Source organism: Lasioglossum baleicum, chromosome 16, assembly GCF_051020765.1.
Source record: "Lasioglossum baleicum chromosome 16, iyLasBale1, whole genome shotgun sequence".
NCBI lineage: Eukaryota > Metazoa > Arthropoda > Insecta > Hymenoptera > Halictidae > Lasioglossum > Lasioglossum baleicum.
In genome coordinates, this window is record NC_134944.1 from 8,382,889 (window position 1) to 8,399,058 (window position 16,170).

A 16,170-nucleotide genomic window follows, 5' to 3' on the forward strand; every position below is an offset into this window, starting at 1 on the left:
TCGGGGCGAAGGAGGATCGAAAAAAGGAGGAAGAAAAATTTCCGAGGTGAATTTTGCGCGGCCGTGCCGTAGAGGAGAGACGCGTTTGCGCCCGGATGGAGCAAGTCGCGACTTCGAACAAGTTCGAAACAAGTTGCTGCGGCGGCGTAAAGACGCTTAATTGCCCAAGTTCCGTGGCCCAGTTTCCACGGCCAGGCTTTCTTGAGCTGCGGCTGCGGCTGGGGAGTGAACACCGGATTTTCCAGACGGGAAAACAACGAGCTCTCGCGCTTCGGAAAAATGAACGGAGCCGGAGGGAGAACCCGGTGAAATTGACGGAAGAGGGCCGGAGAAAAATAGTAAAACTTCAGAAAACGAAGAATCGAGAGATCTATAAAAATCGAGGGGAGAGAAACTGGCGTTGAAAAATATTGGACGGAGTGCTTGTACGTGTCTAAATGAATTCCACTCTATTGTTTTTAGAGAATGGGCTGGGTATAATTTCTATCGGCTTCTATTACTGTCTTCCACCGTTCCGAAAACTTTCTGACCGGTTTAAAAAATAATAAATCTAATTTAAAGGAATTTTTGTATTAAATTTAATTTTAAAGATTGATAGAAGGGAGCTTGAAGAAATTAAAAAAACAAGAATCGGGAGCAGAGCAGTAGCTTATAAAAATCGAGAATTCGAGGGGGTGGAAAATCCAAATATTGAGCAGAAAGGGTGAGAAATAAAAGTGTCGGAAAAGAGTCTCAGAAATTGATAGAAGAGAGCTTGAAGAAAACTCAGTAAGCAAAGAATCGGGAGCAGAACAGAGGCTTCTAAAAATCAAGATTTCGGAAGGGGTGCAGAATCGGGGGTGAGATATAAAACTGTTGAAAAGCCTCAAAGATTGACAGAAGAGACCTTGATAAAATTACAGAAAGCAAGTAATCGGGAGCAGGACGTAGACCAATAAAAAATTAAGAATTCGAAGGGTGGAAAATCGGGGGTGAGAAATAAAATTGTCGAAAAATCCTCGAAGATTGACAGAATTCAGCTTGATAATATTTCAGAAAGCAAGTAATCGGGAGCAGAACGTAGACCAATAAAAAATTACGAATTCCAAGGGTGGAAAATCGGGGGTGAGAAATAAAATTGTCGGAAAATCCTCAAAGATTGACAGAAGAGATCTTGAAAAAATTCAGAAATCGGGAGTAGAACAAAGGCCTATATAAACCAACAATTCGAAGGGTGGAAAATTGAGGGTGAGATAACAAAACTGTCAGGAAAGTCTCAAAGATTGACAGAATTGAGCTTGATAAAATTACAGAAAGCAAGTAATCGGGAGCAGGACGTAGACCTATAAAAATAAAGAATTCGAAGGGTGGAAAATCGGGGGTGAGAAATAAAATTGTGGAAAATCCTCGAAGATTGACAGAATTCAGCTTGATAATATTTCAGAAAGCAAGTAATCGGGAGCAGAACGCAGACCAATAAAAACTTAAGAATTCCAAGGGTGGAAAATCGGGGGTGAGAAACAAAATTGTCGGAAAATCCTCAAAGGTTGACAGAAGAGATCTTGAAAAAATTCAGAAATCGGGAGTAGAACAGAGCTCTATATAAACCAAGAATTCGAAGGGGGGTGGAAAACCGTCGAGAAATAAAATTGTCGGAACAGCCATATTACAACCAAGGGCGGTGTCCCAGTATAAAAAATGTGTAGTAAATGTGTGTGTAATCCGGAGGGTGGAAGGAGAGATAACATCTGGGAGGGTTTGAAAGTCAGCGGAACGGGGGATGGTTGCAGAGAAGCGCACAGGGATGCGAAAACGAAAAAGAGTGGTTAGGGGAGGATCGAGGAAACTGCTGTAAGGGGGAAGAGACTAATTGAGGCCGATCTTGATGCATCGCGCGGGGAATGAGCGCTTACGGACGTTAATTGGTAAGGATCGTTGCTCCAGTTGGATGTTCCCCAATTGCTGCCTCCTGGATCCTGGATCCTGGATCCATGGTAGGAAGAACGGTGTCGCGGCGAGGTTCCCGGTGGTTCCGTTTATCGCATCCCAGGATCTCGCGTTAAATGTCTCGTGTATTAGAAACGCGTCTTGAGCCATTTTAATCCGGCGGAAGGTCCAATTTGCACGGTCCCGCCTGAGCCGAGGAAATTCGATTTGAACGGGCTGACGCACCCCTGTCTCGCGATTAACGCTTTGCGAACAAATCTAAAATTGCGAAAGACACGGACTGACGAGAATCGAATTTTGGAAGCTTCCTCGCGACATTATTTGTCGCCCGACAGTCTCCAGAAGCTGTCTGCGAAATGCCCGGTCTCTAGAACCTTCCAGGGTCCGGAAGGGATGTTGTGCAAAATTTGTTGGAAAATTTGGAACGGTAGATTTTCTGTTTCTGGGGTTGATAGATTGGCTGAATCGATTCTACTAACTGCGGAAGTGGCTGCTCTTTACTTTACCGGACTCAAAATTTTTATAAATCATGATGTTTTTGGTATGTAATCCAGTAGATTTGTACCCGGCGCAGATGTAGATCTGCGATTTACTGTACAACCATTCTTATCCGTAGCGAAAAATGGTTCGAAGGGAGCACATTCTGACGTAAATAGTTTCTCTCTCTCACATCTCTTGAAAACATGATTTTTTACAATGAAAAATAAAAATCTGTGTTCCATTTTCAAAGAAGTGAATAACCCAGCAAACAATAAATCGAAGAGACTGTAACATTACTCTTAGACTCTTCTAGTGTCTTCAGTTCGGTATATGATCGAGTCGAAATTTTTATTAAAAATTGAAAATTGCTCACGAAACAAAGACGTTCGCGAAAAATGGTTCAAAGGGAGCACATTCTGAGGTAAATAGTTTCTCTCTCTCACATCTCTTGAAAACATGATTTTTTACAATGAAAAATAAAAATCTGTGTTCCATTTCCAAAGAAGTGAATAACCCAGCAAACAATAAATCGAAGAGACTGTAACATTACTCTTAGACTCTTCTAGTGTCTTCAGTTCGGTATTTGATCGAGTCGAAATTTTTATTAAAAATTGAAAATTGCTCATGAAACACAAAGACGTTCGCGAAAAATGCGGATTTCTGATTGTAACGTGAGGGAGGCAGTGCTGGCCGAAAATTTCGCACGCGTTACTATCGATTTTCCACGGATCAGACCGATCATCCGTCTGGATGGACGCCTGATTCCATACCGATGAAAAACGCGTCGGGCGCAGCCGGCTGCACAGTGGAAACAGCCCGCCATTAGTCAGACACGGCCACAGGGAACAGACGCGTCGTTCGCTCGTACGTCAGCCGGTTTTTCGGGGTGGGGGGTGAAAAAAAAAGCCCGTAATTCTTATTTTCGCGGGCCGGGTGTTCGAAAATCTGCGAATCCACCGGATCCGATCGGATCCATTCGGATCGGGCCGCGCGATCCTGTGTTATTTCTCCGCGGTCGATTCGCCGCCGCGATTTTCATATTTCACCGGAAAATTCTTGTCGATGTTTCGCCACCGAAATCATATTCGCGATATATGAACGCTGTCGGTAAAAATACTACGATGTTCCGGCGAAACACTGAATCGGTAGCCATGATGAAAATCGTGAATATATTGGGAACAAATTGGAAATTTGTGTCGATCGCGATCGTTGTTTAATTGTTCGACGTTTAAAGTGCCGAGTGTTGAACGTAGACTGCGGATGTTTATGCAATTTGCAATTTTTCTAGAGGAATTTTAATCAAGTAAAATCTAATTTTCAGTGGTAGTATTGAAAGACAAAGGTAGTATTGGTAGACATTGAAATTCGAGGTCAAAGGTCAGACTTTCGGCAAGTTGATTATCGAATTGTATTATTATTATTATTATTGTTATTATTATTATCATTATTATTGTATACGGGCCGAGGTCCTTCTATACAAATGTATACAGTTTTTACAGTATAACTGATAAAAACAAAAAGAAGACATATAAAAAGAAAAGTCTTAACCTAAAATCTTAACCTAAGTCTTAACTAAAATTTACATAAAAATGGACCGCGCGAAACTAAACAAATACGGATATGATTAACAAATAGTATTGCGCAATTTTGTTTCGAGTGCCTGTAACGTGCCATTAAAAAAAATCGAGATTGTTGTAAAATATGTTAGAGCTAGCAATAATGCGAATTAATGGGTTTATTATTCCATATGAGGATTTGGATTTCATTGTTTGAAATCCTGCTCCCATTCTCAAAACACGTTCAAGTACGTAGAAATTGATTTGCCTCAGGAGAGTGCGGGACAATCTATATTATTATTAATCAAATTGAAGATAAAACTCTGGTCGGAAACTGTTCTACGATCGGATAATGTTTTCAAGGTTGACTGTGTTTAATATTATAGAGTAATTATGATCAAAGGATGACATTGGATTGTTTGTCTTATATGGACGAAACCCGAGGAATCTATGCTGCACTCTCTCTAGCATGATTTCATATTTAACGCTTTTCGGAGACCATATAGTCGAAGCATATTCTAGCTGGGGAGGGACAAGGGTAATATTGTATGGCAACCTAAGTGTGTATGGATTGAATGGAAATCTGTGGAAAAACGAAGTATATGAAACCGAGCATTCTTGAAGCGGAGTTGACAATGTGATAATAATGGTTGGAAAAGTCTAGGGTACAGGAGAAGTGAATTCCTGAGTCGTTAACTTCTGTTATTGAGAAGAGAATACAGTCATTAAGACGGTAAGGATATACAGGGTGTATCCGTTAAGTTATGTCACCATTTTTCAGGCTAAAAAATGTTTCAGACAAAAGTTTCTCGGTACTTGATGAAGCTACATGTTCGCATATTCTTAAATCTGAAAAAATGTTTTTTACGTAAAAAGGTAAAGGTCACCTTGACTTTTTTAAATGGCACTATATGTTTTGGACATCATAGGATTGTTTCTGACGTCGAGACGAATTTAACAGTGTACTATACTATGACCTTGAAATGACCTCAAACTTGAAAATTTTGTGCAAACGTAATTTTAATGAAGAATTATTTCTTGCGATATATAAATCAAGTTACATCAGATGTTCGAACTGCGATCCATCTTCTGTGATACAGAACTCCGCTCTTTGTATTAGATTTTTCGTTGTTGCCATAATTAGGGCGTCTCGGTTTATGTTATTACATGCAGTTGTTACAACAGATCGCAGATATCCCCAAAGATAAAAATCCAACGGAGACAGATCTGGAGAACGCGGTGGCCAACGAATTGGACCATACGTTCCTATCCAACGATTTCTAAACGTCTTACGAACAAAACATTTTTTAATTGCACTACTGGAAATGCCTAAAAAATGGTGACATAACTTAACGGATACACCGTGTATAAGAGGTACAGAGCGACGGGAGGACCGCATAATATGGCATTTTTTAATGTCAAGATCCACGCTGTTCCTGTAACACCAGTCACAGAAACGATCTAGGTCTGTCTGTAATAATTTATAATAATTTATTCAGTCTTTTTTTTCGGAGGCGAATCCCGCACCCTCGCAATCCTGGAAAAAGGAGTCTCCCCGCTTAAATGATCCCGGTTATTTTCGAAAAACGGCTCAGAGTGCGACGCCCGGGCACAGTGAAACTCGCGGCTGTTAAGACCGGCTAACTACTCGTCTCCCCGCAGGATGATAATTACAGGCTGTCGCGAGCAGGCAGCGATTCGCGAGGGCAATTTGAGAGGCCGCAAACGCCTTTCGGTGGAAAGGGGCCGCGGTGCCCTCGTATCTCCGATTCGACGAAACTACACACCCTACCCAACCCCCCCTAATTGCAAAACATCATTCCGTTCTAATTGTGTGTTCGTGGCGACCGGTATTTGCATTTGCAGAACAGGGAGAGCCCCGGGAGTATCAAACGTTCTTCGCGTGTTCGAGGGTCTCTCACCGGCGTCCTTTATGCTCGCCTCGTCGCTTCAAACGAGTCCGAAAATAACTGTTTAAAACTGTTATGTAAAGCTTCTGATTAAGGCAGTTATGCAGAACCTTTATCCCCGGACTGTGGCTGTTCCACGAACAACCGAAATTTCCATTCTACCGTCTGGCTTGCTCGCTTACCTTCTCCGCTTTGCCTTATCAATTCAACGATATCGGACTCTCTTATCAGAAGTAAAATTTATTCCGACCCCCCCCCCGTTATTAATGAACGTCGTGAATAAAAGCGAGAATATCACAGATCGCATTCATGATCACGATTCCTCGGTGTATTTTAATACGAAATCAGTCCAGGAATTTTTGCACTAATATATACGGTAATTTATAGAATTATTATTTATAATATAATAATTAATTAAGAGAGGTAATTCCCAAGGACATTTGGAGTAACTTTCTCCTTTGCGAAAATATTCTGCGTGGCTCCGTTAACGAGTTATTCACGGAAAAACACGGACCAATCAGTGCCGCTACCGCGAACGGACTCCGCCCCGGGCCTGTCGGCGAGGCGGAGTCTGTGCGCTGTAGCCGCGCTGATTGGTCCCGTGTTTTTCGTTAATAACTCGCTAACGGAGCCGCGGAGAATATTTTCGCAAAGGAAAAAGTTGCTTCAAATCACCCCTCAGCAATCATACTTCTCGAGGAAGTAGATTTTTGCATATGGTTTGCCAATTATTATTTCACGATTATGTTAAAACAACGCGACTGCTCGATATTTCGTGCTTCTTCAACGGAAAAAGTGGAACGCGCGATACCTACCGTGTTTTCTTTCGCGGGCGACACCGGTTTGCCCGGCGCGTTAAAATGGATCCCGGTGCTCGCTCTCGCGGCGGTAAAAGGTGGCTGAATGGCAGGGTAATTGCTGAATTTAATTCTCCGCAAACTTGTGCAGTTCTACCGGTAGCTGCTGCAGCACCCCGCCCACCCCCGAAAAAGAAACGAAAACATCGGGACGACACGCGGCGGTTCCTCTGTGACCCAATTAAAACGACCTCGCCGTTTGCTCGCGAGACTCGCGAACAAGGCCAGTTTCCAACGACGGAAATATTCGCGACGCGGTGCATACACACCGTTGCGTTTTTACCGTTCAAGGTCGTCCTCGTCACGAGACATTCGCCAAATGGCTCACGTCACGCCTCCCTTGCGCTTGCCACATTCTTACGGAAGTCTCTTGTCTTGCTTTACCTTTGGGACACTCCCGCTAATCGTAATCATTGTCATTTTATACAGGAAAGAATAATAATGAGTACTAATTTTTGTCATGATTGCATGAATATTCTTCATAATCATTTATGGGTTCCGAAAATTTAAAAAAATATATTTGTACATAGTAGCTATTTTCTAGCTACATGCTGTTGTGAAATTCGCTGAAATTAGGCTTTTCCGTTTGTTAAATAATTAACAGCCAAGCTCTGGTCTCCTGGAGCAATTTTCTTCATGCTTCTATAACGTCACCAATTGTACAGGGTGCGAAGAAATTATGTGAAGCGATCCTACACCCTCGATTTGGTGGAGATTCGTGCAAAATTTAATTTCAAGATCGAAAGGTCAATAATTTTCATCATTGCGTCTTTTTCTACTCATCGCAAGGATAAAAACTGCAAAGGAAATCATGTTTCAAGTTTTATTATTATCGAACTGACTTTATTTATATTATATTTTCGATATGTTTCACGCACGAAAAATAATTTCCAACATCTTTATCAATAGCACACCACATAAACTTCATTTGAGAAGTGAAAATATAATATATAAATAAAATCAGTTTTTCTAATGAAAAAGCTTCATCATCATTTTTTAACACTTTACCTACCTATTAATAGGATTTTTAATAATTGTGCTGTAGCAAAAGAAAAAATAGAAATCTTCTTTTACATTGCAATCTTAAATGAAACTATTAGATGACGTTGTTGAGGGTGACTTGTTAGCTCACAATGAAAATTGCTGTTGCTATTCAAGGTGTCATTAAAAAGTGTTTAGCCATGTACCATAGATTTTTCAAAATTATCCAATAATCACCGGTTGGTAATGTGTTAAGAGAACGATTGAGCCTAACCCCTTGACCTTGACGTTCAAGGTCGATGTTGATTTCGAGGCGACTTCCTCAAATGTCAAATAAAAATTCTTTACACCCTGTACGTACTGAATTTGATAATGAAAAAACTTCAGCATAGCTTTGTATCAGAACTGCATCTTGAGTTTCGCCAATAAAAAAAAGAGGTTGACCATCTGACCTTTAAATTCAAGATCAAATGTCAGACTTTCGGTAAGTTGATTATCGAGTTTTATTCAGTCCTCAATTAAAACATCGACTCTCAAGAAATATAGGTCATGAAGGATGAAAAATAGTTGACGAGAGGGTATTTCATAGTAGCCCGAGCATGATTGCGGAGGGGATGGGGGTAGTAAGTACAGCGATTAGGCAAACGAACGATCATCGCAGCCAGCAGAATTCAGGGTTGGTTCCCGTTCGCGAAAAAGAGCAAAGGGCCCGGGCGTCGTTTGCGGAAAGTTCAGGCCGAGGACGTGATTGCCGGTTGCCCGGGGGGTGAAACGGGGGTGTGCTCGCGTGATAGTTCACGTGCCAGTTCGCAACAATTCGAGGATAATATCGAAAATAGCGACGGGGAGGGAGGGGGACCGGCGAAAATCTGCCGCGTTGATATACCCGAGGAGATTCGGCCGACTTGCACGTTGGCGAATCGTTGTCAGCGGATCGATCAGAAAGTTAGCGAGCTCCCTGATAAATGCCGAAGATCCGTCGACGCTGGCGAGTCAATTTCGCGAGTCCCCGCTGAGAATTTTCGAACACTAAACACCCCCCTTTCTTCCCGTGATCAGCTGTGAAAATTTTCTCTGCTAGATCCACAAGTGTCTACCAACATGTCGAATTCACCCCCTCAGGACCGGATTTTTTAGTTGACAATTATCGAAGTTGCGAATTGCTTTCGGACGACCACTCGTGTATGAACTTCTAGCTGCTAATCACTAGACTGCGGATCTTATGCATTTATAGAAAAATTGAGTAAATTAAATTCATAATTGCTTGAAGATTTTAAAAGTTGAAAGTGCCAAAATATTATTTCTCCTCTACTAACACGTTCGCTATCAGCATTTGTTTCGTTGCTTACCTTCCTTGTTCGAAAGTTTTATTAAATGCGACGTACCCAATTTTGATTTATTAAAACAGTTCAGCAGAAGAAAATGACAGATTCTCTGAAAATTATTGCATTCTACTATGACTTTGAACAACGAAGAGTGCATAAAATTAATTTGACTGTTTTTAAGGGAACTGTCAGATTATGGATGACATGAAAATGAAATGAACATGGAAATGAAAAAATAACATTCAATTTGGTTTCTATTTCTTAAAATCCTTGCACAAACATTTTATTTTCCATAAAAATCCGCAGTCTACTAATCACCCTTCCGAGGAGTATGAACCTAAAAAAATAAATTTAAAAAAGACTACTTTCAAACGACTACTCATGGGTAAACTTTGTAGTTGGTAATCACCCTTGTGAGGGTGATGCAATAAAAGAAATAAATTTAAAGAAATTGCTTTCAGAAGAATAATCACAGCCTTGTGAGGGTATGCAAATAAAAAAATAAATTTTTTTAAATTGCTTTCAAAAGAATAATCACCCTTGTGAGGGTGATGCAATAACAGAAATAAATTTAAAGAAATTGCTTTCAGAGGAATAATCACAGCCTTGTGAGGGTATGCAATTAAAAAAATAAATTTTTTTAAATTGCTTTCAAAAGAATAATCACCCTTGTGAGGGTGATGCAATAACAGAAATAAATTTAAAGAAATTGCTTTCAGAAGAATAATCACAGCCTTGTGAGGGTGATGCAATAAAAGAAATAAATTTAAAGAAATTGCTTTCAGAAGAATAATCACAGCCTTGTGAGGGTATGCAATTAAAAAAATAAATTTTTTTAAATTGCTTTCAAAAGAATAATCACCCTTGTGAGGGTGATGCAATAACAGAAATAAATTTTTTTAAATTGCTTTCAAAAGAATAATCACCCTTGTGAGGGTGATGCAATAACAGAAATAAATTTAAAGAAATTGCTTGCAGAAGAATAATCACAGCCTTGTGAGGGTATGCAATTAAAAAAATAAATTTTTTTAAATTGCTTTCAAAAGAATAATCACCCTTGTGAGGGTGATGCAATAACAGAAATAAATTTTTTTAAATTGCTTTCAAAAGAATAATCACCCTTGTGAGGGTGATGCAATAACAGAAATAAATTTAAAGAAATTGCTTGCAGAAGAATAATCACAGCCTTGTGAGGGTATGCAATTAAAAAAATAAATTTTTTTAAATTGCTTTCAAAAGAATAATCACCCTTGTGAGGGTGATGCAATAACAGAAATAAATTTTTTTAAATTGCTTTCAAAAGAATAATCACCCTTGTGAGAGTGATGCAATAACAGAAATAAATTTAAAGAAATTGCTTTCAAAAGAATAATCACCCTTGTGAGGGTGATGCAACAACAGAAATAAATTTAAAGAAATTGCTTTCAGAAGAATAATCACAGCCTTGTGAGGGTGATGCAATAAAAGAAATTGCTTTCAGAAGAATAATCACAGCCTTGTGAGGGTTTGCAATTAAAAAAATAAATTTTTTAAAATTGCTTTCAAAACAATAATCACCCTTGTGAGAGTGATGCAACTTAAACAATAAATTAAAAAAAAATTGCTGTCATAGATGAAATTATCGATCAAGCGTCTTTGCTTGAGTAGACTGTGAAAAAATTCAATTTGTTCAGTCGAAGAGGTGACACCTGTTCAAAGGGTACATGAGACAATGATATTTTTGCAGACATCGCGAGGGAGCATCGTTCTGAAATTAACGGAATTTTCTTTCTGTTGCAGGATGACACGCGAATGATGAAAGCGGGCGACAAGAAGAGATGGATACACGATCCGAACAGTAAGTGTGGTCAAATAAATAATATTTTAATCGTCGTTATATCGTGTTGAGGGGATGTAATCTTGCAAATAGAAGATAATAAGACGAACGTGATAAACGGCAGCTCTTTACTTTACCGGACTCAATTTGGTATGTAATCCAGTGGATTTGTACCCGAGGAAGCTGCAGATCGAAGTTTCGATCCTGTAGGATCAGTGGTTCAGGAGATATGCTTGCTTAAAGTTGAGCATTTTCGACAGGTAAGGGTGAATATGGTGGCGCCCTTACCTGTCAAAATGCTCAACTTTAATCGACCATAACTCATGAACTATTGATCCTAGAAGATCGAAACTTCGATCTGCATCCGCGCCGGGTACAAATCTACTGTATTACATACCAAATACATCATAATCCGTAGGAGGAAGCTACAAATTTTGATTCCGGTAAAGTAAAGTTTACCGTAATCTATTGTATATAAAAACGAAGTCCTGACTCACTCACCTATCAACGCCCAGGCTAAACCCTTGGACCTAGAAAGCTGAAATTTTGTACAGAGGTTTCCTTCATGATCTGTACAAGGGATAAGAAAGGATATTTCGAAATTCAACCCCTAAGGGGGTGAAAAGGGGTTGAAACGTTTGTATGAGGAATATTTTGTTCGTGGTCGGATTTACTTCATACTTGGTCTTAATGCTCTTTGATATAATAAATCAAACACCTGTTTCGGCATTTAAAAAAATTCAACCCCTAAGGGGGTGAAAAGGGGTTGAAACGTTTGTATGAGGAATATATTGTTCGTGGTCGGATTTACTTCATACTTGGTCTTAATGCTCTTTGATATAATAAATCAAACACCTGTTTCGGCATTTAAAAAAATTCAACCCCTAAGGGGGTGAAAAGGGGTTGCAACGTTTGTATGCGGATTTTGTTCGTGGTCGGATTTACTTCATACTTGGTCTTAATGCTCTTTGATATAATTAATCAAACACCTGTTTCGGCATTTTAAAAAATGGAACCCCTAAGGGGGTGAAGGGGTTGCAACGTTTGTATGAGGAATATTTTGTTCGTGGTCGGATTTACTTCATACTTGGTCTTAATGCTCTTTGATACAAATAATCAAACACCTGTTTCGGCATTTTAAAAAATTGAACCCCTAAGGGGGTGAAGGGGTTGCAACGTTTGCATGAGGAATATTTTGTTCGTGGTCGGATTTACTTCATACTTGGTCTTAATGCTCTTTGATATAATTAATCAAACACCTGTTTCGGCATTTTAAAAAATTGAACCCCTAAGGGGGTGAAAAGGGGTTTCGAAATCTGAGATGGCGGCATGACATAAAATTAAAACTGTATAGGGGTGAATAGGGGGTTAAAAGGTTTTATGGAGAAACAATAGCAATTTCCGAGGACATTAAACGGTTTCCTGTGCGAGCGAAGCCGCGGGCGAAAGCTAGTAAACTTATATTTGAGGTTCGAGTCGAGAAAATCGAATTCGAGGTTACGTCTGATCATGATCGTCCGATTCTACTTCGGAACTTCGTTAAATTCCGCAAGCAACAAAAATTCAGATCATTCGCGGGAAAAAATTTTTCCGGCTGTCGGAAAATTGCAGCACCAAATTCGAACCGCCCTGTACAATTACAGCGCTGAGTCGACGACAACAAGAAATCGTGGACGAGCAACGACAAATATTTATCAGGTGCGCGGAGTCGTTTTTCATTATTCCCGTCGGTGGAAAAAAAAAAAATATTTGTCGACGGAGTGTGGGCGGAAGCGAAATGAAAAAAGCCGAGAAAGAAATGGGATTGTATGATGTCCAATTTCCGCGAGGGCGGATTTAATATCCCCCTGTCGAATTTCAGTTTCGACCGGAAAACCTGGGCGTAATTTAATAATCGCGGTATCAATTAATCGACGTCGGTCTTCTACCTCGTTGGAAAATATCGGTCTCGCTTGAACGGGCAATTACATGAAACAGAGAGCAGCGCGGAGCAAATGGAGAGGAGAGAAAGAGAGAGAGAGAGAGGGAGAGAGACAGAGAAAAAGCGGGAATGGAAAACAGAAAGGAGAATTATTCGCGGTTAGCCCCGGCTCTCGTCCAGTTGCAAATTCTAAGAAAAAAAGGACGGCCTGGGAAGGATTAAACTTACCTCGGCCGCAAGTCCGTTGGAACCTTTGCCGCGCAAATTATACGGTATTATGTTAATCGGTCCGCGAGAGGATACGCAGCTTTTCCTCTCTCCTCTCTCTCTCTCTCTTCATCACGTTGCCACGGGCTACGGTTTGCATACACTAGCGAAACTTCTTTCTCATGAACTTCCCGAGCCGGGATACAGCGGATTCCCTCGGAAAAATTGATTAATTAAGCCGTGTGTCTCCCGGCTTCCAAATGAACCGCAACCTCCCACACAAGAAAGCCGAAATACACACTCGCGATAAGATAATGATCAATTAACTTGTGCGAATGTGTCACTAAACGAAACACGTACCTCAAAGGCGGAATCCAAACCCTTTCAACAGCTCCGCATAATTATTTTACATCCTTCACAGCCATAATTTTGATTAACATCCGACTCGAAGTTTCTTGCATTAACATTTTGCAGTCGGATCTGTTTTAACTTGAAAATTAAACATTTCTTCCGACCAAGAATAATCCTCTATTTTATATGATTCTTTTCATTTTAGTTTTAATGTCCTGATACTAAGAATTTATGGTCGATGATTTCCACGTTATGTTAAACAGTTTGGACAATTTTTAGCCACGTTGAAGCTACTTTAATATTTCTATTCGGTCCTGCACATATGTCACAAATGCACTTAGGCTTCTTTCAAAATAGAAGTATCATTCTGTTAACCAGCTATTTCCTTTTTACGAAATCTTTGTGATTTTAAATATATTAGTTACAATTTGCTTCAGAATGAAAAGATTAGCTTAGAAAACACGGCTTACCTAATTGTGTAGTAATTGATTACTAGACTGTAGATGTTTATGCAGTTTACAATTTTTGTAGAGGTATTTCAATCGAGTAAAATCTTATTTTCAGTGGTAGTAGCCTTTTTAGAAGTGGAATAAATAAAAATATATAAAAAAAGACTTTTTAAAAACCGCGCTTATATTAAAATCCACTAAAATGGAGGAACTAATTTTTTTAGACATTGGTGACTATAAATAAAAGCGTGGTAGCTCATGTGTTAGTAAATAAATGTCTGTAACGTTGGAAATTAGGAAGAGCTAATTTTCCAAGGAACCGGAAGCGTTTTCCATCGTGTGGTCGTGCAAATGTCGATATTTTCCACGGTTAAATATCCCGGAAAATCCGCAAACATTGTGCGCGTCGTTAGGAAGCGGTGAAACCCCGTCGCCGACGACGGAAATCAGGAAGTCGGATGCAGAGGGAGGATAAGGGAAAAAGGGAAACCTTTCGCCGTGGGAAATCGATAAGGTCGACGCTCGCGAATTATGCTCGCTTCACGCCGCCGTGCCGCGTCGTTTCATTGGGAAAAGCTTTTCTCGGGCGCGCGGCGACTTGTACACCGAAACAACGGGGGGAGTCTTCTCGATCGCTTCGGACTTCTTTCGTCGATCGAAAACTTTCGAATCCGCTGCGCTTTCCGAGCTTTCAGACTCCTCGGGGACGGTGCAGTGCCCCTGGGTCCATCGAGTTCTCGCTTTTCTTGGAATTCGCCTTGCTGTTCTCCGTGTGTTTCTTGACTTGGCGGAGCTTTGTTTTCGCGATTTAAAATCGTTAGATTCTCTCGAGTTCTCGGAACTTTTCGAGTCCCTTGAGTTGTTTAAGTATGTGTGGTCTTAGAGAGCTTTGGATTGCTTGAGTATGTATGGAGTCTTGAGTCCTGTGAGTATTTAGATCCCTTGGTTTTGCAATCCTTCGAGTTCCCCGAGTTCTTTTGAGTTCCCCGAGGTCTTTTGAGTCCTCCAATTTGTCTTGAGTCCTGCAATTTGGCTTGAGTCCTGCAATTTGGCTTGAGTCCTGCAATTTGTGTTGAGTCCTGCAATTTGTCTTGAGCCCTCCAATTTGTCTTGAGTCCTCCAATTTGTCTTAACTCCGCCAATTTGTCTTGAGTTCTACGAATTGCCTGAAGTCCTACGAACTTTCTTGAGTCCTACGAATTGCCTTTAGTCCTAGGAATTGCCTCGAGTCTTGCGAATTGCCTTGAGTCCAACGAATTGCCTTGAGTCCTACGAATTGCCTTGAATCCTACGAATTGCCTTGAGTCCTACGAATTGTCTTGAGTCCTACGAATTGTCTTGAGTCCTATGAATTGCCTTACGTTCTTAGAATTCCTTCGAGTTCTCTAATGTTTTACAAATTGCCTTGAGTTCTTAGAGATTCCTTGAGTCTCTCAATTTGTCTTGAGTCCTACGACTTGCCTTGAGTTTTGCGAATTGCCTCGAGACCTAAGAATTGTCTTGAATCCTTTGACTTCTCTCGAGTCATACAAATTGCCTTCAATTCTTGTAGATCCCCTGAATCCCTCTAATTTGCCTTAAACATTCTTCGAGTCCCCTCGCGTTTTCGAATTATGCGTTTACGGTGTTAGCGTGGGTATAAATGAAACTCGGTACAGTGGAATTGGAGGTTGCAGAACAAATTACAGGTGTCTGTCGCCGGTAACAATGGGACACACGGTGTCCCGCGGAACTTGTCCGACGGATTCGCGAGAGAGACAAGGAAGAGCATGAGCGGAGAGAGCAGAGAGAGAGAGAGAGTGAGAGAGAAGAGGATAGAGGATAGTCGCCGGGTGGCTGGGACTGATGGAAACACGAAGAAATAATAAGACGACGATAAATAGAGAAGAGAGTGTCGTATATATCTAGGGCTGTCGGTGCCGGGGAAGCTGCGCCAGGAACATTTCCGATTCAGAAGCGTGTCGTGTCCCGGTTCCGCGCGAAATAGGATATCTATCTCGCGACGTGAAGCATCGCGACGCCTCGCTCTAGAATGCATCTCACGGACGCACGCCGCTCGAAAATTTTCCTCCCGTCGCTAGTGGCGCCGGGTAAATCGATAAATCCGATTTTCCTTCCATCCTCCTACACTCTTCCCTCTCTCTCCCTCTCCCTCTCTGTCTCTCTGGCGACCGTTTCACGAAAGAGTTGAATCGGTGTGTGCACGCCGGCCGCAATTACTTTGCCCCCTTTCAGCAGAAATAACCGCGGAAGCCTGTCCCGTGATTCGAGGCTGGTCATAATAATAGCCCCGCGGGTTAACCCCTTTGTGAGCTGGCCGCTGGGAGCCACGGGAACCACCGGCGCATTCCGCCCCGTCTGCGAGCAGCATTGCTGCGAGAGAGAGAGAGA

The 16,170-nt window shown here is 41.0% G+C and overlaps 1 protein-coding gene across 2 annotated transcripts in view; it reads left to right on the forward strand.

Annotated features, from left to right (window-relative positions):
- Cow (Proteoglycan Cow) overlaps positions 1-16,170 on the forward strand; it is a 258,438-nt gene that overhangs the window by 122,232 nt on the left and 120,036 nt on the right. For both annotated transcript variants that reach the window (XM_076440902.1, XM_076440903.1), the window contains one exon: positions 10,815-10,872. In XM_076440902.1, coding sequence (XP_076297017.1) covers positions 10,815-10,872 — 58 coding nt within the window. The remainder of the gene's footprint in view (positions 1-10,814; positions 10,873-16,170) is intronic.